The 27,345-nt window shown below is 41.7% G+C and overlaps 1 protein-coding gene across 1 annotated transcript in view; it reads left to right on the top strand.

Moving 5' to 3' along the window:
* Positions 1-27,345, top strand: part of LOC115860899 (amphiphysin) — a 190,945-nt gene that overhangs the window by 156,331 nt on the left and 7,269 nt on the right. The window contains exons 15-19 of the mRNA XM_030871166.2: positions 3-35; positions 3,964-4,020; positions 8,760-8,885; positions 25,075-25,284; positions 27,036-27,275. Coding sequence (XP_030727026.1) covers positions 3-35; positions 3,964-4,020; positions 8,760-8,885; positions 25,075-25,284; positions 27,036-27,275 — 666 coding nt within the window. The remainder of the gene's footprint in view (positions 1-2; positions 36-3,963; positions 4,021-8,759; positions 8,886-25,074; positions 25,285-27,035; positions 27,276-27,345) is intronic.

Here is a 27,345-nt window from a genome sequence, read left to right as displayed (position 1 = left end):
AGGCTTCTGGAGGTCCATTTAATGGATTCACCCAGGTAAGAAATCAATTTGCTGGCAAAATCCATCTGTTGAGAATGATGCAAATCTGAAAAATGTGGACCTCTGCTTGCTGGGATAGCATAATGTTTAAGTACGTCAGCAAAAAATTTGAGCCCACTTCTTGTGAATTCAGTAATGGAAACAGTAATAGGAGCAATGTTGCAGCGTTGTTGTGAAGATTAAATGAAATGTGAACGTAGGGATTTAGCCCAGCAGCCTAGCACATACTAAGTGCTCCTTGACTCTAGTTAGCTCTTGTTAATATTATTAGCTCTACCATGGAATTCTGATGATGCCTCCGCTAGAAATGAGAAGTTGTCTTTATCTGAGAGATCTCCTAGGTTCAGCTGTTGGAAAAGAGGAGATAGGATTGTTTTGAACTAATGAGATGGCTCTTTAGACAATATAAGAGATTTTTAGGAGTCTCCTTCTAAATATTTATCTAAGAGTCATACTACGCGGAACCTTATTTCTTCAGTGGTTCTTCAGGAAGGAGCCACTGGAAGATCAGAAACTGTAGGTTGGCTCTGACCAATAAGACGTGCCACACAGTGGACTGTCCCATTCACTGTATATGTCCCAACAGATGGACGGTGTAACCCATGTGAAAGGCAGGCCACGTGGCTGTCAAGTTCATAGAATAAGTTCTGAAAACCTCTTCAAGGGAGACTTCAAATATCTGCTTGTCTGTGATGAGTGCTTTTTCTCAGAATATTAGACATGAACAATTTTGAATTTTAACATTCAGAATTTCTCCATTTAAAAGTTTGACTACTTTCCCCCATGTTACCTATAAACAGAGAAGACCCACTGACTCACACACCTACACCCAAATACAGATAACACACAAACGCACAGAGAGATGATAACATGTCTCTTCCATAGAAGAGAACTCCTTTGAAAGATCGGGTCATGAGAATTCATTTCTTATTTTTTAGGTTTGTATTTATCACTTATAAATGCACATAGTTTAAAGAGTAACAACATTTTATAAGGTTTTTTTTTTAATTTAAAAACTTCAGACCATCTTACATCCCCTGATTTCCTGCTTCTTAGAGGAAAATACTTTCACGCCTTGTAGCAGATTCTCTGATTTCACCCCCATATGTGTGCATGACTTTCTTCTAATGCTCCTTCTTGATTTCCGAAGCATTAGCTATGGACTTATCTCTCTGGAAGATGAGGACTTAAAGCTCTTTCAACCTGCTGTGGCCGCAGTTCACATCTCTCTCTGCTTCCTGTCCTTCCACTGATGTCATAGCCAGCCAGCCAATCATTGGTGGTATCATCAGGATGCTATAGACGCTCTTAGCGCTCAAGTCATGAAGTTTACATTTCCTTTTATGCCAACGTTTTTTTTCCTTTGAGGAAATAATTGTAGGGTCTTGTTTGTTAGCATGGTGGTTTGTTTGCTTAGTTTTCTAGGTACTTATTACTAATTCAACCCCATACTCTGTGGTTATAGAAATCTCCTCTCGTTTTGTTTAAAACATTAAACATTCTTTAAGTTTCATCCTCCTGAAGGTTGAAGCTATCCTTCTGGATGGCTCCAGTCTGACCTGGGGATTCCATGGCTACAACTTGCTGCTACGGCTATTGTCACAGGGTCTCCCATCACGTCTACTGTGGGGATTGCCTCACCTGTCTTCTGTCCATCCACTCTTTTCAGGACACAGATTGTCCTCATTTGGGGCTAAATTCCTCATTTGGGTAGAGCACATCCTCCAGTAGCTTGCTGAGAAAGCTGTGCGCAAGAAGCATGTATTTGTGACCTTCTCTGTTTGAAAATATTTGTGTTCCCATGTACATAATGGACTGTAAGTTTGGATATTATATTACAAGTTGTAAACTGTTTTCCTTTAGAATTTTGGAGCCATTGCTCCACCCGATTCTACCTCCTAGCCTTGCCACTGAGAAATTGTCATTTTGATTCTTGATCTTTTGTAAGAAACCCTCTCTCTTTCTCTCTCTCTCTGCTCCCTTATGTACCCCTCCCACCTTCTTTTTCTCTTTCTTTCTGGAAGTCTGTGTAATCTTTATACCCCAGTGATTCTAGGATTTTACAGTGATGTACTGTGGTCTGAGTCTATTTTCATACATTGTACTGGGCCCTTTTAATCTAAGGCTGTGTCTTTCAGTTTGGGGCACTTTTTCTTCCTGATGATTTCTTTTGCTTTCTTTTGTTTTCTCATTCTGTAACCCTTCTCTTTTTCATATGCTGGCTTCTTGAGCTTGTCTTCTAATTAATTCTTTTTCTTTGCTTTTCCCTTTTCTCTTTCTCTGCTTTCCAACTCTTCCAACAGATTTTTCACTTCTATATATTTTTTTAATTTCCAAGAGCTCTTTTTGTTTACTGACTATTTGGTTTTTAATAACATCCTCTTCTTGTGTCATGAATACAGCATCTTCCATTCTATTTCCAAGGGTATTAATAATAATAATTTTCAAAGGTCTTTTCCCCCCTGTAAAGTCTTTGTTTCTTCCACTTTTTTAAACCTATTCGGTCTCCCTTTAATATTTGAAACTTTTCTTAAATGTTTGTTAATCTTGGCTGTCTCCTCGTATTTAATAAGAGGGGGACACTGAAAAGCTGAGAGACTTGTACAAGTAGGTAGAGCTCATTGACTATGGGTATTGTTGTAGGATTCTGTTGTAGGATTATCTTTCCTGTTGAGGAATTCCTAGTGTCAGATTCTTTAGGCTTTTTTTTTTTTTCTTGAGCTGGTCATATTTCCCTGGGAAGACTCTTCTGGTCTCCTGTCTGGGTGTGTGCAGGGGTGCAGGGGTACAAGCCTGGCTGCCAGTGTAATGGGAGTTGAAAGGGGTGGAAAGGGTATTGCTTGGTTTTCAGGTAAGGGTATTGCTTGGTTTTCAGGAAAGGGTATTGCTTGGTTTTCAGGTAGATGAGAGTATCTCCAGGTCTAAGTACTTTTTAATAGACTTCCAACCAGTTCCTCTGTCTTTAGCAGCATCCTAATTTCCATTTCCTGTGGTCCCCATCTTTCTAATTCTTGATCCATTGGGATTTATGAGTAATAAATTGGCTTGCTTTTTGACATTTCTTACATCAACTCAAGGTACAGATGTTTTTGGTTCCCCAAGTTACCTACTGTTCGTTCATTTGCTTTTCAGTTTCAGAATTTTGTTAATGTTGTTTTTGTTCCCATTCTTTTTACCCTTATGGGTTTATGCCTTTAAAAATTAATTTTCTTATTGTTATTTAGTTTGGATTCTGGAGGTAATTGCCGTGTTCAATCCACCATCTTTAACCAGATGTCACTGGCTCATCTTTTCTGTTGGGGAACCGTTGATGTTTAATTCTTTGGGGATTTCTTTGGTCAGATTACCCAGGAAAGATTCTTTCAGTCTCCTGTTTGGAGAGTATAAGTCTGGCTACCTGATGAAGATTCTCCTAGAGATCACTGTTCCCTGAGATTTCCTCCACCTTGATTTTTTTAGGATTCGTATCCTGAATGAATATATTGTATACAGTTTTTAAGTTATGGTTCATAATTAACTCATAGAAGTCACACTTCAGTGATATAGTAAGATTAAGGTTCCAACATTTTAAAACGTTTAAATTTGTAGCTTAGATCCATTAAATTCTAACTGGATGTTGATGTCCAGAGGAGCAGCTGCAGACCAAAGATGCCTCTGAAGACACTGCCCTTTACATAATGTCTCTCATCAGATCATTGAATTCTGCTAGCTCAGGTTTCTATGTAGAATAACTGCTGGCAAAAAATTATCTCTGCATGTTTTGCTTTTCTGATTTAAATAAAAAGAGACTAAAAGAACTTTATAATGTATTTATTGACACAATTCATGTGAGCTAATTTATATGATACCTTTGTTGTTGCTTTTTTGGCAAATTACCTGAAACCCTAATAATTTTGAATATTCTACTTTATTCCCAATTTTCAGCCGCAGGACACTACATTATTCACGATGCAGACAGACCAGGATATGATCTGTAACTTGGTAAGCTGATTTTGGTTTGTGTTTTGGGGATGTTGTTAGTTACCACCAAATGATCCAAGGTTGATCTTTGTAGGTTATTTAGAGCCTGAAATCCAGCGTGTGGTTTCTGTAGCCCCCTCTTTTCTAGAAAATGAGAAGGAGAGCTTCCGAAAGATCTCAGTGTGACTTTGAATGTGGCTGCTTCTGTTTATAAAGGCACAGTGATCCCGGCAAAAATCAGTCTCTTAATTACGGGCTTCAGTGGAACACAGTCTATCCATCAAGGACATGGGTGTTTCTTTTTTTTTTTTTAATTAAAAAATAAATAAATTTATTTATTTATCTGGCTGCGTTGGGTCTTCGTTGCTGCGCGCGGGCTTTCTCTAGTTGCAGTGAGCGGGTGCTACTCTTCGTTGCGGTGTGCGGGCTTCTCATTGCGGTGGCTTCTCTTGTTGTGGAGCACGGGCTCTAGGCGCGCGGGCTCAGTAGTTGTGGCTCGCGGGCTCTAGAGCGCAGGCTCAGTACTTGTGGCGCACGGGCTTAGTTGCTCCCCGGCATGTGGGATCTTCCCGGACCAGGGAACGAACCTGTACATGGGTGTTTCTGAGTGACTGTACCTTATGCTACGGGACTGACGATGAAGTTGCCTCGAGAATTCATGCTTGAAAGTAGATCCTTGCTTTTCCTTGAACCGGAAGCTACCTCATTTCTCATGTCCTCCCTTCATTTTGTGAGTTGTAGAAGGAAGTAATGCACAGTAGAGGTAGGATTCCTACTTTACTGTCAAATGAGATGAGAGAAAAGCTTAGCTGGGGAGTGAGGAGGCAGAAGGGTTACTCTGGGGGTTAGAGGAGATTCTTACAAACTCAGTTATCATGGGAAACGTTTTTAGCAGCAGCTTACTCGTCAAGTTGAATGAAGAGACCTTGAGTGACATCACTGAGAGCTTCCCAGTGCTATACTACAGGGGTTTGGGCTCTTTGAGGATTAGTTCATGGTTATGTGTAGCACACTGGTTTTCCCGTGGGAATGGCATAGGATTATCCCAGCTTCTGGCTTTCGTTTTGGAAACTTAGAATTGGGTTTAAGGAGAAGGACTTTTTCCTTTCAGGTGATTTCACTTCTAAGAAAGGATTTCTGCTCCGGGAAGTTTGTCTTCAAGGCTAATTTGATATTTTTCAAAGGCAAGTGTTTCTCTAGCACCTTGTCTGGAGGTGGTTGTATTTTTGCCTTTTGGGTAACCAGATAAAAAGGTGGAGCCTGTGAGGCCTGCAAGTAAAGATTTCAATGTTTAAAATTCAGATTATATTGATGTTAATAATGGAGCCAGAGAGACCTCCATTTCATGGTCATTGGTGGTTTTCAGTCTGGGGTGCTGATGGAGTAAAGGTTATACTGGTGCTGGAGGATGAGATTTTTAATTACCAGTTGAGAATGGGTTAAGAAAAACGGAGGGACCCTGGTATAAACGAAAAGGCAATGGGTCATCATTAAATTCACACCTATTACTGTTGCAAATTCCTGGCATAGAATCCAGTGGTTTTTAAGTTTCTCTGAACATCTCTCTACCCCCTACAGCTGGTTCTAGGAGCTTCCATTGCCTGCCCTCCCCTCCTCTTTTTATGTGTTCTCTGAAGCAGACTTCTTGCACCTTCTTTCCATTGGGGAACTTAGCTTCGTCATTCCCAGCATTGTAGATGCTGCTAGGGTTGCCCTGTGGGGAACTGGGAATCGCAGTGACCCTCTCCCACTGAGCTGTGATTATATGGGATCTTCCCGGGAGCAGGGCAGTGTCCCGACATGGGTTCATTGACTGGTCTGAGCAAGGTGGAGGCTGCAGTTGGTAGTCAACTGCACATCTCCCCAGTCTGCATCTTATGGCCCCACGGGACATCCCTTGTGTACAAGTTTAAACCTTTTTGAATCTGCAAACCCTGCCCTGGGCTCAGGGTTGCCTCCATGGCCCTTTGAAGTTCTCAATAAATTAGCTCTCCCCAGTTTGGAGAAGCAGGATCATAAGGTAGTCGCCATATTGGAATGTGACTAGACCCTTAACTCCATTCTCCCAACCCATCTCTTCTTCCTTTGCATTGACCTTCTTTCTAGCTTATCACAGAGGATGCCGGAACATGTGCACCAAAGTTACACTACTCGTTTTGTTCTAAAACAATTCCATTTCTGAGTCTCAGAGTTAAACCATTGTGGCATCCTGCTGTCAGTAATAAATATAGAGTATACGTCTCCTCTGAATGTATAATGGTCTCTACTCCAGCAAACAACAGCAAGTCCTTACCAGCGCTCCCAGATGGGTGTGGCATGGTATCAACCCACTTGCAATGCTTGTCAAGGGAGGCTTCTCATAGAAAAAAAAGTGGTTGAAACAGGGCACAGTTCCTACAGGACTACTCTGAGATCTTTCTACAAGATGTTGTTCACAATTTACCTTTGTTTTTCTTTCTATCTTGACAAAACATTTTCAATTTTACATTATCTTAGAAGAATTAGGAAAGTGGTTTCTATTTCCAGAGTTGAGTAGCTGATTTTATGTGCAAACATGCTGTCACGCTTCAGCCTCACTCATCATTCAGTGAGTTCTATTTGTCCCCCTAGAATTTAAGTTGTTAAGTGTGTAATGCTGTATTATAATATTCGGTGTGATATTATAAATAGAGAAAAATGTTGTGACTCGTAGGACATAACCCGTCTCTCCTCCCCTTCATACTTTGCTTCCATTGAGTCATTGTCTGACCTCAGCAAGGAGACGCCATTGGACTTATTCATGAAATCACCCTAGTTATTCTCGCCGTATGTAAAACTTCAGAATTTCCTCGCACTTCCAAGAAACCCAGCCTCTGATGCAAATATGATTTCATTTTAAGTTATCTCTGTGTTTGGTTTTCTGGGTTTTTTCTTAATGTGCACAGATATATTTATTTGATACACGTTTTGAAACTTCTCTTGACCCCTCATCCTCCATTGCAGACTCAGCTCGCCAGGGGACAGCCATCAGCCTATGGGTTTCTTGCTCTTCATCAAATTACCCTTCCTATCCTTGTTGTGTAGGTCATCTGATACCATTCTCTCATAGCAAATCACCTCGACTTCCAAAATGGTTAGATCATACTCTGAGAGCTTACAGTAGCTCTTTGCTGCAAGGAAGACTCAGTCCATTATGAAGATAATTCCTTTTGAACAATACAAGTGAAATCTTTCCCCATAAAGGACTCCTGAGAGTAGATGAGAGTGAATTTTATCTCATTCTTTCTTAAAAATTGTGTCTGATCACCCCTTAAAGGTTATAAAAGCCCATAAAAATATCAAACCTCTGTACATTTATCTCCCTAAGTGTCCTTTCATTTTATGAAGCCCTTTCAAGAGAAGGGTGGTATGACCTTGGTATGCGTCACAGTGGAGGTTTTGGTGGAGGGCACAAGACAAATATTTTGTGTATTTATCCAACAGCAGGCTATCGTTATTTTCTATAATCTCAGCATAACTTCTCCATCACTTCCCCATGCAGCTTGCCATGTGCACCAGCTTCAGTGGACATATGGGAGAGCTAGAGATGGCTTTTGATTGCGTATGGCGAATGTCTGACGGAAGTTACTGATTCCTCCAAAGGAAGTATTTATTGGAGACTCCGTACTCCTCTAGGAAAACGCTTTTCAACTTTCTTATGGTTTAAATGCCCTAATAGAAAATGATCTTAAAGTGCCCTACAGTGGCCATCCATTTAGTGAAATAGTCATGCTAAGTAGTGTGTTTACATTCATCTATAAATCAAAAGAGAGGAAACAATTTCAGTAGCCGTGGTAACTTGCATCGGCTGTGCTGTTTTTCATAGCCTGTTGTTATTTAATCATGCTAATTTTAAAACTCAAAAAATCTGGAGGTAAGAGATGCCAGAGGCTTGATTCAGCATATAATTGGAATCAGGAGGGTGTCTGTGTGTAGGGGTCACAGTGGGAAGAAAAGACCTCACTCTTATCCACACAAGTAGAAGAGTCTAATTGGTACCACAGAGAATACTGCCTGTGGTTCCCTAAAGAATTAGTTTATTATATGAAAAAAAAACACAAAAAACTGATGGCTAAGGATTTTGTTGGAGGGAAAAGTGGAATAAGGGAACGAACAAAACGTAAGGCAGCCAAGTATCTATGACTGTGGTGTCTCCTTGCCAGGTGGTTGGATCTACTTCTCCCAGCTGGGGCAGTTGCGCAGTAACTTCATAGTGACCTTTTCATGCACCTTAATGCGTTTTGATCTGAATATTGGGATGGCCCCTCATTTTTTTGGTTGCATTGCATATCAACAGAGGGGGGAGGTTCCAGAATTGTGTTTCCGTGAGCTCTTCCCTACTCCTTCCAATTTCCAAAGGTGGGAGCTCCTAGGATCTCTCCTCTCTCTGCTCAGTAGTGGAAAGTACCGTTTCAGGATCTCTTATAGATGACCTAAGGAAGTGAATACTCAGAATGTTGAAAGTAAGTAAAATGAGTAGCCAAAATGGTAAGTCTTTTTGCCCAACTTCAAGGGATATAACAGTGCTTGGTGCTGGTAATGTGAAGCTTAATAAGAGTTTATTCCTAGACTTTTCAGTTGTGTAAAGACCCATCATGCCTAATGTGCGGGTTTTTTCCAGCACAGATTTAATGAAGCTAATTGCCTGTAGGATGACGAAGAAAATCGTAACTGTCCAGTATTCCGTCATGTTATCTGTTCACTTGTTGAATCTTCTTCCTCTAATCCTCAAACCATCAAAGGCTGAACCTGAACAGGCTCCGCCCACAGAGCCGAAAGCAGAGGAGCCCCCAGCTGCTGTACCACCTGCTGCCGGGCTGGACCTTGGACTTGACACCCAGGCTGAGGAGCCAGTGGAGGGGGCAGAGGTGAGCGCCACCTCCCTTCCACCCTCCCCCCGCCTCCCCTGCCATTAGCTGTGCTCATCTCATCATCCCATTTCTCCCTTCTCATTCATGCTTCACTTGGACCAAATCACCTGCGTATCTGTCATGGCTCCCCAGGTTCAAATGGCCTTTACTCCTTTGACAGGGAAACTGCATATTGTTCTTTTTTTAAGGAAGATATCCAGAGACCTGCTCTTACACTGTCATGTAGCCACAGGCTTGGTTCTCAAAAAAGGGTGCCTTGATTCTTTCTGATAACTCTCCCATTCATGGTCAATAGGTTGTAATAACTCACAGATAACCAGACTTGTTAATGCTCCGCCCCACCTGTGATGGCTGGAGATGGGCCTTCCATTAGGGACTAACCTGCAGATGATAGACAGAAGGGTAATCACCTTGTTGGTTGTGTCTACACGTTGATTTCTTACAATATTAGTTTTGTAGGTTGGTGAAGGCCCCAGGAGGGACTGAAATCCTATATTAGAAATCCTTGAATCTATAAAGACTTCTATGGGAACAACTATTTGCTCAAAGTCAAGTCTGGTGCTGGCTGTTATAGCACAAGAGAGCTTGAGGATGTATTTTGTGCAAGAGTGGAGACTCATTTGTCTGCCTGGAACCCTTCTCTAACCTGCTCCTTTCAGCCACACACCACACCACATCGAACACTGGGATGGGCTCTATATGCACCCTATTGAATTGGATAAGTTAACACATGTGAAAGTGTAGAATGATACCAAGGAAAATGTACCAGGGAAGTGTACCAAAGTTTCCCAGGGAGAGTGAACAATAGTTTACTTATGAAATGCAGTTAAAATATCTCCCAAGAATTTCAATCAGGGTACCCTACAGCCTTCCCAGAATCTGTACAAAGAGAGAGACCAGGCTTCCCTGGTGGCGCAGTGGTTGAGAGTCTGCCTGCCGATGCAGCGTATGCGGGTTCGTGCCCCGGTCCAGGAAGATCCCACATGCTGCGGAGCGGCTGGGCCCGTGAGCCATGGCCGCTGAGCCTGTGCGTCCGGAGCCTGTGCTCCGCAGCGGGAGAGGCCACAACAGTGAGAGGCCCGCGTAACGCAAAAAAAAAAAAAAAAGAAGAGATAGACCAATCTCCCTATTCCCAAAATAACATTGCCTAGGTGAGATAACTAGAGAAATAAAAGCTATATTTTTGCTGTCCGTGCCCTAGGTTGTTTTACTGGGAAAAGGGTAGGTCATCTGTCAAATGTATTATTTATTAACAGAGTAGAAAAAATAAATAATAGGGCAAGATAGTGACGCAAAATACAAATTAAGAATTACTCAAGAAAAATGATCGTATTTTCCATGTAAAGGTACACAGTTGGACCAAGTTTTGTAAGGAAAACAAGACTGTGTTCTGCTAGACTGAGTCCCTCCTAAAAAGGCTGTTTGCACAGATTGTAGACTGGGAAGTGCTGAGGTGCTGGGCTCCAGTGTCCGGGATTTTTCTTCTTAACTCTCATTCCCAGATTCGCAGGTGATCTTAGTAACTCAGTGCAGACGGAGCATTTTCATTTGGTGTCAGATCTCTCCACTCAGCTTAGGATGATTTAAATAACAAAGGAAGGGAAGGAGACAATTGATTGTTCGAATGCTGTTACAATTAAGAAGAAAATTGATTTTAAAAAGAATATGGACCATGCCAGGGAGTTAGAAAGATATTGATTAGGTTCAGATATTGATTTAGAAATGGCTTCAGTTCTGAAAGGTTGTCATCAAATTTCTATTTTGAAGAGCAGCACAGACTCCATCTTTACCAGTGCTTTTTTTAAAATTAATTTTTATTGGAGTAGAGTTGGTTTACAATGTGTGTGTGTGTTACTTTCTGCTGTACAGCAAAGTGAATCAGTTATACATACACATGTATCCACTCTTTTTTAGATTCTGTTCCCATATGGGTCATTACAGAGTATTGAGTAGAGTTACCTATGCTATATAGCAGTTATCTATTTTATATATAGTAGTGTATACCAGTGTTTTTAAACCCAGTTGATTCAGTGCCCCAGACTATTCAGTGTAAGGCTTAATGACGTCAACGCCCATGGTTTTGAGCAAAGGTATTCTGGGTTTGACAGTAGGGTGGAGATGTGAAATAGACAAGCTCATGTGTTAAATACAGGCTCGAATATTGATCCTCTAATGGCCGTGACCACATAACCTCTCATACCCATCCTTACTTTAACAAACTTATATAAGTAGGTTTTGTTTTCTCAAAGTCTAAGTTCATTGGTTTTCCAATGAAGAATCTGAGTAGCTACCAATTATCAAGTACCTATTGTGTCATACCTACTACATATATAAAGATTTATAAAAGAATTATAATCTTTTAAATCAAGGGTGGTGTTAAAAATATTTAGCAAACTGTATGGTATAAGCATCAACCATTACTAGAACGGGCTTCCCTCATGTTGGGTAAGGAGATGTTTGGAAGAATTCTTTTTTTAAAAAAGATATTTATTCATTTGGCTGCGTTGGGTCTTAGTTGTGGCACATGGGATCTTTGTTGCGGCACGCGGGCTTTTCTCTAGCTGTGGTGCGTGGGCTCCAGAGCACACAGGCTCAGTAGTTGCCCCGCCGCATGTGGGATCTTAGGTCACTGACCAGGGATCAAACCCGCTTCCCTTGCATTGGAAGGCAGATTCTTAACCACTGGACCACCAGGGAAGTTCCTGGAAGAATTCTTCATTCTGAAAATGCTTGTCTCCTAAAGCTTATGTGAACTTTAGAGAATAGAAAATTTAGATTCCTTGTGAAATGCAAGGCAGTTTGGAGGATCTTATGAAGGATTCAGGCACCTGCTGAGATGCAGAGATGATTAAGAACAGCAGGTCCTGAGCTGACCATGTGAGTCATCCTCTCTGAGAAGAAAAAGTTAAAGCAGTTGATTTCTCCACCCTCAAATGGACTAAAAAATAATAGTAAGAGAAGGCAGTTTCCAGCAGTTTGATTTGCCTAATACTCATCCGAAGTGGCTACTTTTCATGTTTTAAAATGGACACACTTGGATAAAGTCAGTTCTCCCCCCAAGTCCACCCTTCTACTTAAGAAAATAATCTCAGATAAAATGTGTTTTTGTTCTCTTAATGTAGGTTTATAGCTTCTTTTTTCTGGTCATAATTGAGATAATATTAGGGTTATTTTTTCTAAAGAAATCTCTCTTCTGTTGCTAGATGTGTGATATTTAGTTGTAAAGAGATGGAAATCCACACCGTGTCCTGAGCATTAATTAGAAGGTTGGCTGTGGCTGTCATCGGTCACGATGGGGTTGATGTGACCTTTTGAGGTCATCATTTTTGCTGCCGAAATGTCACCACACGGTTATTATTTCCAGTCTTGACAGAATGCATTTCGTATGAGGTGAAATTTGTGGTGTTTTGTTAAAAAAAAAAAAAAAAGAGGCAAATGTAATTTCGAAAACAGGAAATTTGAGCAGCAGTTCACAAAGAAACCTCGGGCTCCCAAGAAAAGTTTAATTATTACATTTTTGTTTGTTGTCTCATTCCCCACCTAGCTTATATTGTTTTTAGTTTTTCCCTACAGCACCAAATTTTACCAGTATATCTGCAGGGTACGTTTTAAAAACCAACACTTGCTACCTCTTCTCCAGACGTTTCCATGTTATATAAGTACTGAAATTTTTCTTTAGAAAAAAAATCAATATTTGTTTAGAAATATATCAGAGAATTAGGTCAAAACCAGATAAAGATGATTTTTACCTACATTTATTTTATTTTCTTGCAGAGAATCCCTTCTAACTTTCTCTAAATTTCTGTCTGCTCCTATATTTTGCTCCAATGATGTGAAGTGGACCAATGTCTTTTTTCCCTATTATTTTTAAAGAAATAATGCCGTGTAATTAAATTTAGGGTTAACATTGTTTCCAAAACAAATAAATGGGGAAAAGATCGAGGTAGATATTTTTAGAATTTTAGAATTTTTAGAATAATTTTAGAATCCTGGAAGGTGAAACACTGACCCATTATTTGAGGAACTACTATTGTGTTTCGTTTTTTGAACATTTCACCAAACTTAAGTTGACTTGTCAGGACCAGTTTAAACCAACAACTATAGATAGATTGATGATAGATAGATAGATACATAGATACATAGATGATAGCTGATAGGTAAACAGATAGATGATGATAGATAGACAAATGATAGATAGTTAACTGATAGGTAAACAGATATAGATAGATTAGATAGATAGATGATAGATAAACAGATAGATGATGATAGATAGGTAGACAGATGATAGATAACTGACAGGTAAACAGATATAGATAGAGAGATAGATGATAGATAATAGGTAAACAGATGATTTATAGATGATAGATAGATAGGTAGATGGATAGGTAAACAGATACATGATAGATAGATACATAGATAGAGATATACACTATGGTCTGTGAACTTCATCTTTCCAGGAGTATTTCTATCTGTGTGTGTAGAATGCATGTACTAGTTTCCTCCTTCATTCAGCTGGTAGATATAGCTGAGTCCTCGCTAGATGTCTGGCTCTGTTCTGGGTCTGGGGGATACGATGATGCAGGCAGTAGATATGGCTCCTGCCGTCCTGGTTCACACAGACTGGTGCTGGGTGAGGCGTACATTACACAGTAGTCCAGGCATCCTTCTGTGATGGGCCTGTGTGTGGGCAACAGCATTGAGTTTTCTCCTTGTGCAGAGTGAACATGGGAGCTCAGGCTTCCACTGTGCCTCTAGATGTGAGCTCGGATCTGTCAGAGGAAGACCTGAGGAACAGAGGAAGCCAGTAATTTCTTGTCTGCCCTTCATTATCACAGAATTATGTCCACACGCAAAGTGCTCACTCTGAAGCATGCTTCACATTATAATGTATATAATTATATATGGATATGGATATATATGGCGATAGATAGATAGACAGACAGACAGATATGCATGTCTTGGAGATAGATGTACCTTTTTTACCTTTCTCAGAAAAAAAATCACAGGAATGGTTATTTTCTCTGAGTTTGACTGTATTCCTATTAGCAGCTAATTACATTCTCAGTGCCCTGCAGGCCAAACAAATAGCTGTTTCTTTTGTGTTCCATGGCACCCAGCAGAGAACTGGGTGAATAATACAATACATGCCCAGTAAATTCTGAGTCATTGATTTGTTGACTGATGGACACTGTAATCTACTGATCCTGAAAGAGACTACAGCCAAAGCTGTTAAAATACCGATATTACATGGTCATTTTCTCTCTTTCAGTTTCCATTCAGATAATTGAATTTTTATACTTAGGAAAAGGAAGCTGCTTATTGTGATCAAAAACAGGGCCACCCTCCTCCTTATGCTGCACAGTGGCCTTGTGACATCTGAGCCCCACTTGCCATAAATGTAAAATGGGATTAATGATAATTACCTTCAAAGTTTCTGGCAAGGGCTTGGAAATAATCCAGGTCACTAGTTTAGCACCTGACACGTAGATGTTCCTCCAACAGTGAGAGTTGGATAATATCATTATTGTCGTCATCTTCACGATAAGTGGTTTCCTCCAAGATAAGCAGATGTAGGTGAAAACTGTACTCTGGGAAGGAGCTGGCCACAGATGTGGAAGATAACAGCACCCCTTTCCCTTTTGTTGCACGTTGATATTAAGGGACTTGATCTTATTTAGGTCCCCATCAGCGCAAATTTCCTCTTGGTTCCTAAAGAAGCTGCATCCCATCAAAATTCTTTGCCTTTTCTGAGAAGACTTCTTCTCTTCTAGGGACCTTCATATTGGGTCCATTGATAGGGAATATTCCAACCTTCACTTCCAGGAAGATGTGGGCATTCAGAGGCATGCAGCCTCCTTCAGGGGGGTGATAGAAGGAGCACACAGGCAGATGAGCTCCAGAGATGTATTCAGAGTTGACCCAAGTGGCCGGGCCGAGACCTTTCTTTCTCTCTACCACTGCAGCACATCACGGGGAAGAGATGGAGTTAGCCAGGGCTAAGATGAAGGTAGATGGTGGAAACTCCCCACGCCTCACACCTCACAGAGCAGGTTGACCTGGGGTTGTCAGTTTCTATCTCTGGAAAATGGGGCCGTGGTTGTTTCCATATGTGGCTGATATTAAGTATTCATTAACCACCTGCCAGCTGTTAGGCAGCACACGCAAACCATCTTCCCTGCTTTCTGGGGTCTCATATTCCAAAGCCCCTTCTTGCACAGACACATGTGATGATTGTGGAATGTTATTATTTCTTCAGTGTTCTAACTACATGTGAACATGATCGTGAGGTTTCAGATTGTTCTTCCACTTTCGAGCAGCCATTTGTCGATGATGGGTGCCTAGTGATTTTTTGTTACTTTCGGCATGTGGTTTTTTTTCTTATTGAGGTGCAATTCACATAACATGAAATTAATCGGTTTAAAGTGAAAAATTCGGTGGCTTTTGTACATTCCTAATGTACAACCACCACCTCTATCTCGTTCTGAAACACTTTCATCTCCCCAGGTTAAAACCCCATACCCCTGGTCCCCCCCTCCAGCCCCTGGGAACTGCCAATCTGCTTTCTGTCTCTATGGCTTTATCTACCTTGGAGATTTCATATACATAGAACCACACAATACGTGACCTTTTGTGTCCGGCTTGGTGTATACTTTTTGGCACATGCTAAATCTAGTGCTTGAACTTGCTGTTTTTAACATGGCTTTGGTTGTAATTAACTTCCGGATAAAAACTCCCTTATTCTCTCTCAGTATTTACTGAGCTCAATGCATAAGCCCACGTTGATACCTTTCCTGGCCATCAGCCCGGTTGGGTAAGACCAACCCCCACCCTCCATCAATCTTGTCTATAAAAAGACAACTCTTTATAACACCCACCCCCACCCTGCATCAATCCTAGTCTTACCCCAAACAGGATTTTGACTGGCAGAGCCTTGCAGATGTGTCTACGGGCTCAGGTCTCTCACTCCGTGGGTCCCAGTATCAAGGTTCATTTGGTCCATGGATAATATGGAACTGAACATTCAGACCAGTGTGTCTTATAGTTCTGCACCAGTTCTTACCCTTTCTTGTTCTGTTCATCCTCTCAACACCTCCAGGGTAGAAGGTCCTTTCCATGGACCTCTCCTCATTAGTGGACATGAGCTGAAACCGTAAGCGTGATCAGGAAAAAGTGCTTGATTTTGGATCAGAGATCCCTTCCTTTTCTCTTGCAAATTGAGTCTCAATGTTGCCAATATTGAGTCTCAACCAACCCAGGGGCTGCCTTAGAGAATTACTGTGTTTGGCCTGCAGTGAAAGGCAGTATGACTGAAACACCAAGAGAGTTAAGGCGCAGGCAACAGGACCATATTGTATGCTAATATTTGATATACATTATCTCACAGCAATCCTGTGAAGGAAGCATTTTTTTTTTTTTTTTTTTTGCGGTACACGGGCCTCTCACTGTTGTGGCCTCTCCTGCTGCGGAGCACAGGCTCCGGACGTGCAGGCTCAGCGACCGTGGCTCACGGGCCCAGCCGCTCCGCGGCATGTGGGATCTTCCCGGACCGGGGCACGAACCCGTGTCCGCTGCATCGGCAGGTGGACTCTCAACCACTGCGCCACCGGGGAAGCCCCGTGAAGGAAGCATTCTTTAGGTATCATTACCGCATTTTGCAGATTAAGGAAACAGACACAGAGAGTTTATGCGGTTTAAACCAAGATCACACACCCATAAAGTGATGACATGGAATGCAAATCCTGACATTTTTAATCCATAGGTATTCATCTCATAACTACTCCAGATGCTGTATTTTTCAAAAGAGCAGGTTTTTATAAAAGTACATTTACAGACCAATCTAAAGCCAACAGGGTCACAGCTGGGCTCAAATCCCTCCACGCTGACACCAGGACTTTCTCCAACCAATGCTTCGACTTGGTGCGTATTCCTGATGTGGAGCTGAAGGGTCAAAAAGAAATAGAAACGCTTGTAGAGCCCAACCTTGAGTTTCGCAGAGACAATGGGTATCCTAATCCTCCACTTTGGCTGCAAAGCAAGGGTCTAAGGGGATGTATTGGAAAGATCCCTGAATCAAGAGGCTGGAGACTCTTAGCTCCATGGCTCACCAGTGAGGCGGCCTTGGGAAATCATTTTCCCGTTCTCTACCAGTTTTCTCATCTCTCCTTTACAAGTTGTGTTTGATACACAATATGTCCTCTTCCTACTCTCAACAGTCTACAACTTACTACATTAAACAGTTAAGGATTTCCAAATCCTTTGTAATGAGAGCACCCTCGAATCATGGCTTATTCTCCAGCTTCTATTTGCTAGGCAAATGGGGCGACAGATCAGCATGGAGTGTTTTACTTACCAAGTCCAGGGACTAGTCAAAGCCTGTCATATCAGAGGGTAGGCAGTTGGGTCTTCCACATGTGACAGTCAGCTGCTTACCGTTCCTCAAGATTCAGGCCTCCGACGGCCATCTGGCTGAGTCACAGGTTGCCCAAGGACATGCCTGTGGTTCTTGGCAGGGTCAGGGTTGGGAGTTTTGCCAACAGAGCATGAGGACATTTAGGTGATTTGCAGATCTCCGTTTTTTGGTTTAGTCTCTGGGTGTGTCTGGCAGCCCTGCCTCTGCCTTCTGCTAACCCCAGCCTGAGCCTGCTCACTAGAAGGCAGTTTGAGTAGTGGCAGCAAATGCTCAAAGATACCATAGCCAGGCAGGGTGAAATGTTTACTGTGGGGTAAAGGCATTTTCTAAAGAGCCTCTCTAACACGTTCTTTGCAACCCCCATTGAAGCTGTGTTTTGTGGCTACTTCTGAAACTAATACTTGCTCACGTCCCAGTCTCTGAGAGTGTACAACGCACAATATTTACCTTTGCTTATAAAGATAAATCCACCTTTCCTGTGCATTTCTCCCATACACTTTGCAAATGAATCTCTAATTAAAACTTTAAGAATTTAATGTGTATGGTTATTAGATATTCTGCTATGACCTTAAAGGCCAAATTAACCCCAAATTCCTTAACTTTGGCATTTCAGCAGGAGATCTTAATTTTTAAGGAAAGTGTGGAGCTAAATTGGACAGATGTTGCCATGGCAACCCTGCTGCCAGCAGCTGAGTTGCCCTGGGACCAGGCTGCTTAAGGCTTACGATGGGACTGCAGGCAATACTAGGAGAGTAGATTGAAAAAGATGATTGAGCTGAAGGTCAGGGGGAGAAAAACCCACTAAATTCCTTTATTAGAAAGGAAACGTATAGATTATCAAATGAAGTTTGTAATACCAGGAGCAACCTGTGAAGGGAACAGCATTGGAGGCACGGTGTTCCATGGGAGAGCTCACAGTACAGTCTTGCTGAAGGGGAATTATGACCTGCCATGTTTTAAGTGTAGTTTGTGAGAGAAGGAGTACCGTCCACCAGACTGTGTCTTAGTGTAGGAACCTTCTCTTCTCTAGCTGCCTCTTAAGATTTTCTTTAAAATGGATCCTGAAGAGAATCCTGTGTTTTCATACAAATGCTTGGATCTTTGGACAAGTCAAGAGCTCATGTTGGATCCAGAACAAGGGCTGGGCAGGAAAAGGCCAGGATGGCCTGGAGCCAGGATTCACACTGTGAGATTCATCTCCCTTCATTACTTCCCAGAGGGACTCAGGGGTCACTCCAGCTCCAATGCTTGTTAGTGGGAGAGTCAGAACTAAAACCCAGGTCGCCAGCTCCATCTCTAGGATTACTGCCACTCCACCTTATTTCCTCCCTTGTAAAATGAGAACTCTGGGTTAGATGAGGCCTCCGGTCCTTCCAGCTGTGGAATCATATCAATCTCTAACTTGGGAACGTAGCTAGGACTGCCCAAGTGCCCAGTTTCTAAGTGTTTTCAGTTGTAACTCTGCAGTGCACTGGATAACACCAGGAGATGGATTCATCTTCTTTTCCACTTTCCCATTCTGTACATATCTTTCTAAACAATGGAATTTACAGGACTACTGACAAAAATAATGGGGAGAAATTCTATTCAACCAATCTCTTCTTGATAACTTTCGATTATATAATTTGTATCAAGTCAGAGGGATTTTACAACATGTTTGCTTAGGTGCCCAGAGACATCATGTCTACAAATAAAAATTTTATTTATAATCTACTATTCTCAACTTTAAAAAAATCTCAGCTTAAAAATTTTATTTATAATCTACAAATCTCAAAAAAAAATTTTATTTATCATCTACAAATCCAAGAGTGTGAGTGAATGCATTGGCTGTAAGAACATGCTTGAATTCTTCAGCAAACACTGCTCGCTTGGGAGTTGTCAGTAGGACGTGGCAGGTCTGTGGAGGTGCCGGGTCTCAGGATCGCTGTGGAACTCTGATTTAGAGGTGCGTTGCTTTCTTGGTTGCCGTTTGGTGTGAAAAAACACAGAATTTAGAGTTAGACTGTTCCAATCCTGGTTTACGGACTGGGCAAGTCCCTAAGTATGAGTTGACTTGTGTAGAAAGCGGGACTATATCTAATAGGGCTGTTGGGTGAATAACATGCAGTAAGTGTAAAAGACCTGGGATAGCACCTGGAAAATTGTAGCGCCACAGTAAAGGTCAGTTTCCCCGACAGGCTACAGCATGTGCATACATTGAAACTGTCAAGCAGAAACCTGTCTGTGGATCAGAATTATTACTCTCCATGTTTGGGATAAATTGGAAAGCCTAGAATTCAGTGATCTTTTAGCCCAGTGCCTCCTGCCAAGAGCAAATGTCAGGAAGATGGCTACTCTCTGACGCAAAGGTAACCAAATTAAAAATATGTATTTCTTACATTCTTTACTTATCATTTGTGTCATTTACCCCAGGAATATTTTAATGAAAATCAAATGCATCCGGTGAGCACATAACTGAAGATTGTAAGACTGAAACAGAAAAAAAATAAATCACAAAATTTTACTAGAGTCACTGTTACCACTGTATTTTTTCATGTTAATGCTCTTTACGCTTAAATATACAAAGTGAGTCAAAGCATGAATAGTACTCAAAGTATTAGCCAAGCTCTGGAGAATTTTCCACAAACCAAGGCATGAACAAATCCTAAAAGCACAGTAACTGAGCCTGGCGTAGAAAAATATGTGTCATCCATCCCACCCCAGATAGAAGACACTGGTACCCAGCCCACCATGAGTGCGGGCACATCTCTCTGAGGCATCCAGGCCACCTGGGACCTACTGTCACTCTCACACCAACACATCCTTTGACACATGCATTTGGGGGATTTAAGACAGATGGCTGTGAAATGCTTACAATGTAATGCAGAGTGCAAAAGGCAGTGCTACCTTGACTACATACATGAATTCCCTGGACTTCATTAAGATGCAGATTCCAATTCAGTAGGTTTGGGGTGGGGCCTGAGACCCTGCATTTCTGACAAGCTCCTAGGTGATGCCTCTGCTACTAGCTGGGACCAAGGGTGCAACCGTAGATAGATAATCCCAGTTAAGTTCAAGCACGTGTGTCCGTAGCAAAAAGATGTGTGGGAGGAAACACATCAAAATGTTAACGTTGGTCATAAAATGATGAGTACTTTGTTTTCTTTTTTATGCTCCCATGTTTTCCAAATTTTCTCTAATGACCACCATTTAATAAAAATACTAATATTTTAAAAAGAAACTATATTGTATTAACACACATACAAACTAGAAACCAGCTAGTGTTCAATTATAGGAGAACTGTTAAATAAATTGTTAAATAGAAAAAACAAAGTGTTATATATCCACTAATATAATTTTTCCAAGAAACACAATCCATGTGTTCTAAAATAAAGTCCCTATATGCACAGAAAATTAATAAAAATATATCAAAATGGTACCATAAGTTATTTACTTTATTATTTTGAAAACCATGGTATCTATTATTTTTTTATGCAGAAAAATACCTATTTTCAGATGGCCTACCCTATAGGAATTTCATACTAGGGCATCTCTTCACTTTTCCTCATCCAGGTCAGTTACACAGTTGGCAAGCTGCTTTTCAGGCATTGTTCAGAGCTAATATTGCCAAGAAAACAAACCATGAATGAATAAAGTAAATCAATAAATTACACAAAGCCTGCAGATTACAAATTCTCCTGCAGCCACTCACAGCTCTTATCTGGGGTCTCAGCCCTTGTTGACCTGCTTCTAGGGCACCATTGCCCAGAGGGACCGGTTAGTTTCTGTCACCAACTGTGTTCCCCTGCTGTGCAGGATACGGGGGCCATTGTTGCATTGCATTCATTTCATTCCGCTTGCAGGAAATCTTGCTAAGGCACGTAGGTGTTTGAAAAGACTCTGCCATGCATGCCATGACCATATTGCTTTCCACCAAGGGGATTGTTGAGGCAGAAGATTAAAAGGCAGTAAGAGCTATACACTGTGATAAAGTGAGAACCGCTCACCTTCTCAAAGAAGGTCCCCTGCAGATTCCTGTGATTTCTGTGTGATTAATGTGCAAATTGGCAATAGGGTGCATGTGATTCAGGGACCTTGTGGATACGGTAAACAACCTGAGGGTAGGGAGAACTGTTTTTAGTCTTTTTTTGCATCAGATGATTTCCCACCATAAATCTATTTGGCGAACAGATAGTACAGTTTTGGAAGAAGATAATAGTGTTTCTCTTTAAATGTGTAGTGAAGAGAAAAATTTAGTAACGTTGAATATCAAAGGCTTGAAATACTTTCAGTAGTTTCAATACTCTGGTCTCCCTTTAAAAAAAAAAACAAAAAATACAGTCATTAGTCATTGTGGTTGCAGGTGTCTAGAGTCTAGGAAAGACTAAATTTAGAGTCTAAGTCTACATTAGCTAACAGATTGGAATGCATAAAAATAATCATAGAGGGATAACTCTGTCACTGAAAACCTTTTTAATCTGTTCTTGATTTATCTAGAGCTAACGCCTGATCTGGGCAAATGGATTCTATTTTCCATTGTATTATTATGTTGTTCTATTATTGCAGTCAGTAAATATGCACTGGAAATATTTTGGTAAGAGAAGAAAATATGGCACAGATTCCAGACATAAGGCGAGGGTCAGGGCATCCTTGATTTTTCAGAGGAGTGTCGGACAGAGGCCGAAAGATACAAGGGAGTACAGGTGGCGACGTCCTTCTCTGTTTCTATAATGTTCTTAAGGTCTGTAAAACCACAGTGTTAATTTCAGCTAGAAAAATAGGAACTCATTTCTAATGGACTCAGAGAAGGATGGAGGAGTGATCATTTCTTCCCTTTCCCAAGCAGGTCATTCAAAGTGTTTGGCTTTTCCTGTCTGTAGTCAGTGCCATTTCCTTAGCACCTTGTCTTTATTAGCATTGTTACTTTCAATATTTTGGTGATTTATATCTGCCGTCATTCTTATCAACGATATTCCACCTGCTCCATCCCTTTTTTTGTGTGTGACAGGGATCAGGTAAATTGCTGATATGCTAAAGCTGGGTTATTTGTTCCTTTGAGGTCAGCGAACCTCAGAGCAGACAGACAAGGGCCCTTGGTCTCCACCTGCTGGTGGCCGGCATCGCTGCAACCACCCTGTCAGGTGTAAATCAGATCCAGCCAATGAGGATGTCTATTAAAATTATTTAACAAAGGAGAGGTGATAACATGTATATCTTGCACTAGTAAAATCGGATACAACCAAACTGATGGTTCTAGAGAGCCATAGAGATAAATCGGGGACTCATTATTAACATTCTATTTGTGTCGAGTTAAAAAATTACTTTCGGTAACCCCATCGATACTTCACAAAAGTATATTCTCTTCGGGAGATACATCAATCCAGTTGAGAGTAAAATCCAATTACTAATAGTATGTGCTTGGAACATGTATGTAAGGAAGGGTCTATGTATGATAACTTGGAGGAGTAGCCTGTCAATACGATAATGCCTGCTTTTCGATCTGTAACACTGTGTCTGCGTGTATGTGTGTATGTAATGGTATTTCACTGCTTGCCCATGCTGTCTGCATAGTATAGAGCCCGTCTGGTTCGAAGCTGTTGAAACCAGGGGGATGTTCACTCCGTAGGTGTGATTTTTCCAGACAGATAGAAAGCATACATAACTTAGAATGATGACAATACAACTTGTTTTCTACATTTGAGCTCATAAGTTCATTGCATGCACATGGTCTTTATGTATAGTTTCCGATGAGGAAGAAAATTCATTAGGTCCTTAGGATTCTGGAGAGAGCTTGTTGGTTTCTCCAACAGTAAAGCTAAGAGCAGTTGTTCATTACTCTTCTTAGAATTAAGATGCCCTCCTAATATATATTCCGAGTATTACTCTTTTAACAATGGTAACAAACATATACATAAAAAGACCCGTTTATGTAAAACAAGAGATGCAGTTCTCTTAAATTTTTAAATTAACTTTTTATTATAGGAATTTTCAGTTATTCACCTAAATATAAATCCCCCTGTACCTGTTACCCCACTTCAGTAGTTATCAACGTGTATAATTCATCATAAATAAGTATATTACAATTCAGGTAGAAGGATTACTTTTCTGAAGTCACGTGCTTTAATGCCAGAGTAGAAAAAATAAATAAATGCCGTGTCATGGCCAGTGGCTGCATTTTGGATCGTTGCATACCGTGTGGAGAGCCAAATTCTCATAATAGGAAATTCTCCTAAGAGAGGGAAGTAAATTTCTAAGAATATGAGTAATACTTATAACAAATACTCCACTGTTAGCATTATTTTTCATTTCTAAAGTAAAATGTGGCAGAAAAATGTATTCTGCAACAGGTTATTTATTTCTTTTTCTTTTTTTTAATTGAAGTATAGTTTGTTTACAATGTTGTGTTCGTTTCCAGTGTACAGCAAAGTGGTTCAGTTATACATATATATATGTGTGTATTCTTTTTCAGATTCTTTTCCTTTATAGATTATTACAAGATACTGAGTATAGTTCCCTGTGCTATACAGTAGGTCCTTGTTGGTTATCTAATTTCTGTTTAGTAGTGTGTATACTGCAATGGGTTATTTTTATAAATAAAAGTAAATTGGAGTCAGAAGAAAGTTGTTATTTTAAAAAATGCCCGGCTGTGACTGGAGGTGTGTAGCTCAGAATCTCCACGTCCCATTTCTGAGGCCCGATTGGCAGGCACTCTCCATCACCCTTTTCAGTATTCTGGGTTTGACAGTTAATATCTGCAACATCAGAGCTTTCCTAACTTAGTAGGACAGACTGGGTAGAATTTATTCAATAAAGAAAAGGAAAGGCTAATGCTAATCACATCAGCTATCAAGATCAGTTTTTGAAAGATGCGTCCTGAGTGTATTATATAAGATCAAGCTACAATTCTCCTTCTGTCTCAGTCTTTCCGATTTGAAGCTCTCAAATCACGTCTGCCAAACTGATGTGAGAGTCTGGTTCAAGACTTGGACTCCATAGCCAATCTGTGCAAAACTAAAACTTCTGATGGCACTTTATTTCATTATTACAAGTTTTAAATACTATTCAAAGCTCTTCTGACTGCGTTCCAACCTTAGAAACAAAATTCTCTTTTTTTCTGTCTTGCTTTTCTCAGTAAAGGACCCAGAGTCTGATTTGATTTTTGGATTATATTGCATATTTGATGACAAAAATGATTTTCCCTTCATTCTCAAGAGGTCTCATTGAGAAAGTTCCTACTTTTTTTTTTTTTTTTTCATGACTGTGATTTAGCTTCTGGGACCTTTCCCCATGAAGATTTGAAAGTTCATACTAAAATACAGTTTTTCTAAATTCTGACTTTGTGCGATGAGGGTAATTTTAAGTGGCTTTCTTCCATGACCCAGGTAGTATCGGGCCCGGGCCCCTTCCATTTCATCACTCAGATAGCCTCTACAGCCTTGCTGCCCTCTGCTTTCAGCCAGCAGAGCTAGAAAGAGCTTGAGGAGGGGACCACGCACACCTCAAAAGCCATGTCTCAGGAGTGGCGTGTGTCACTTCCATTCAAATTCCATGTGCTACACCCAACTGCAAGGAAAGCTGAGGAATGCAGCGTTGTTGGGGGCCGGGAGGGAGAGGAGTCGGGGTTTTGTGGAGCAAATGGCAGACTCTGGTGTATCTGCATCTGGGGCTTCAGGACATGACAAAAAAAGCCTGGAAGTCTGATGGCCTCAGAGGAGGGGACAGACGTGAAAGGGCTGAGTCTGACTCTTACTGAGGCCCCTGGAGACAGACACAGCCTGTTTGGTTTCTGGCTTACAGCTCATCCCTGCAACGGATGCTGATGTGACGGCTGGGACCTTGTTGCCGGCAGCCGAGGGGGGCCCCGTGGGGGAAGCAGAGACAGAGAAGGTGACTCTTCCTGCTGGAGAAGGAGCGAGTTCAGAGGAGGCCAAGATTGACACCGAAGCCACAGAAGCTGTAGATGGTGACAGACCTCAACCGGTAGAAACAGAAGCAGCAGCAACTCAGGTACATGTCCTAGTAAATGGAGGTTCTAGGGAGGTAACGCTCATTGAAATCCTCTGTCTGTTGGTTAATGGTGGTACCTCTTTTGAATGTGGAGTTGTGGACAGTTGGTAGCCATTCTGTGGCATTGCATTCCACCAAAACGAAATACTCGATTCTCAGGAAGAGTGGCCTCAGCATTCTCTCTGTATCAGCATCGTGAGGCTCCACATGGGCCCCTATTGCTCTGGCGGACTGGGCTTAAGCACAGGTAGGGGCAAAGGAAACCGTGGAATAACGTGATGGAGAAAAGGAGTGAAGCACGGTGAAAAGGACGAGAATGGGGGAAGGAGGAAGAGAATATGATAGAACAAATACAGGGTTGTTGGAGGCAGTGAGAAAATAGCCAGAAAGTGCTTAGCCGGGTACCAGGCACATGGTGAGAAGCCCGTATGAGGAGTTATATTACTGTAATTACTGTTTTGTGGTCATTATTTTTATTAGAGTGCCCCAAACTCACCATTAGGCTCCTTTCACCAAAAGCCCACCCCTGTGTTGCACTTTCAAAAGAAAATGGGTCATCGATAAGTACATGAAGTTGGAGTTACCCAAGCTCTTCCTTTCTTTTGAGAAACATTCAAAGGCAGCAAATGCAGACATTCCTAATGGGGAGCCTCAAACCCAGGAGCCAAAGCAGGACAGCTCTTCTCAAGCCCGTGTTCTTTGCTCTTCTAAGTAGAAACAGAGAAGAGTTGGTTTCATGTGAGGCTTTGCTTTTTCCTGATTATTTTACTCATAATAAATTTCCAGTAACCTCTCCAGAGTTATTTAAAGCTTGAAATTGAATGAGCCCTTCAAACAGCAGGTAGCAGTACTACTTAGAGAAACAACTCAAACATATATGCCGTTTTGTCCGTAGATTTTCTTTGTCACAATGCCAGGCATATTCCTGTACGTATTGCTGTGCTTGTTGAAAGAGTGTATTGTTTTCTCCAAATTGAAGAACGGAGGTGCCTGTGTCCGCTGATACCTGAGGATGTAGCGAACTTGATGTCCAGGCTTCCATTACGCTAGCGGAGTTCCCCTCAGTGCTTATCTTTGTTAAAAAATGAAAGAGAGATCCTGATCCTTTGGTTCTGCTTTTCCCTCAGACAACACAGTACTTAGAGTGCTTGGCGGGACTTGTCATCCCTCAAGTTGTCACTGCAGCGTGGGCTCTGATGATAATCAACAAGCAAAGGACAGGCAGATTATCTCCAAACACGGGTCACCAGCTCTTTATCGACAATAGGATTTCAAGGAGAAAAGCAGTCACAGGAGGTGAAATGTCAGTTTCAAGCGAGGGTTACTGTCCAGTGGGACAAGAACGGACCACTGCGAAAATGAGAGCATCCTTCGAGTCCTACTACATTCCCTTTCAGGATCGTCCCCCCACTCCCGTGGTGACTCGCCCTCTCTCCCCGAAGCCTCCTATCCCACTTCCCAGTTTCCCTAGTAACCTCACTCTTACCAAACTGCCTGGTTGTTCAAGGATCCAGAAATTAGTCCTACTAAGGGCTTCTGTCTCAGGAGAGATAGAAAGGAAGCCATGTCGGGAGGAAGGTGCCGCAAGGTGGAAGGGCCAAAGGCCAGAATAAGGGAACAGCAGGCATTTAGCTGGATGGGGGAGGTGGGGACGGTGGAGCCAGGCAGCGTGGGGTGGGGTAGTGGCCACTCTTGGAGGGTATAGAAGTCTTCTTTCCCAGTCGCTGCCAACCACATTTTTCTTCCTTTAGGAGAAGGTCATTCCTTCGGTGGTCATAGAGCCCGCCTCCAACAATGAAGGGGAGGGAGAACACGAAGACACCATGGGTGCAGAGTCCAAGGAGGCAACTGTTGACGCGGCTCTCCCGGGCTCCACCGGCGAGACACCAGCGCTGGCCTCGGAGGAGCAGGAGGCGGGCAAGGCCTCCCAGCCGGCCGCCCCCTCTGCAAGCGAGGCCTTCCAGGAAGGGCCTCCCGGTTTCCTCTACAAGGTCTTAACATTTCTTCTTTTTATTTTGCTTTCTTTTTCTTATTTTATTCAATGTCAGGAAAATGTAATAG

This window comes from Globicephala melas, chromosome 9 (genome assembly GCF_963455315.2).
Source record: "Globicephala melas chromosome 9, mGloMel1.2, whole genome shotgun sequence".
In the NCBI taxonomy this organism is placed as follows: Eukaryota; Metazoa; Chordata; class Mammalia; order Artiodactyla; family Delphinidae; genus Globicephala; species Globicephala melas.
This window is presented reverse-complemented; position numbering and strand designations above follow the sequence as displayed.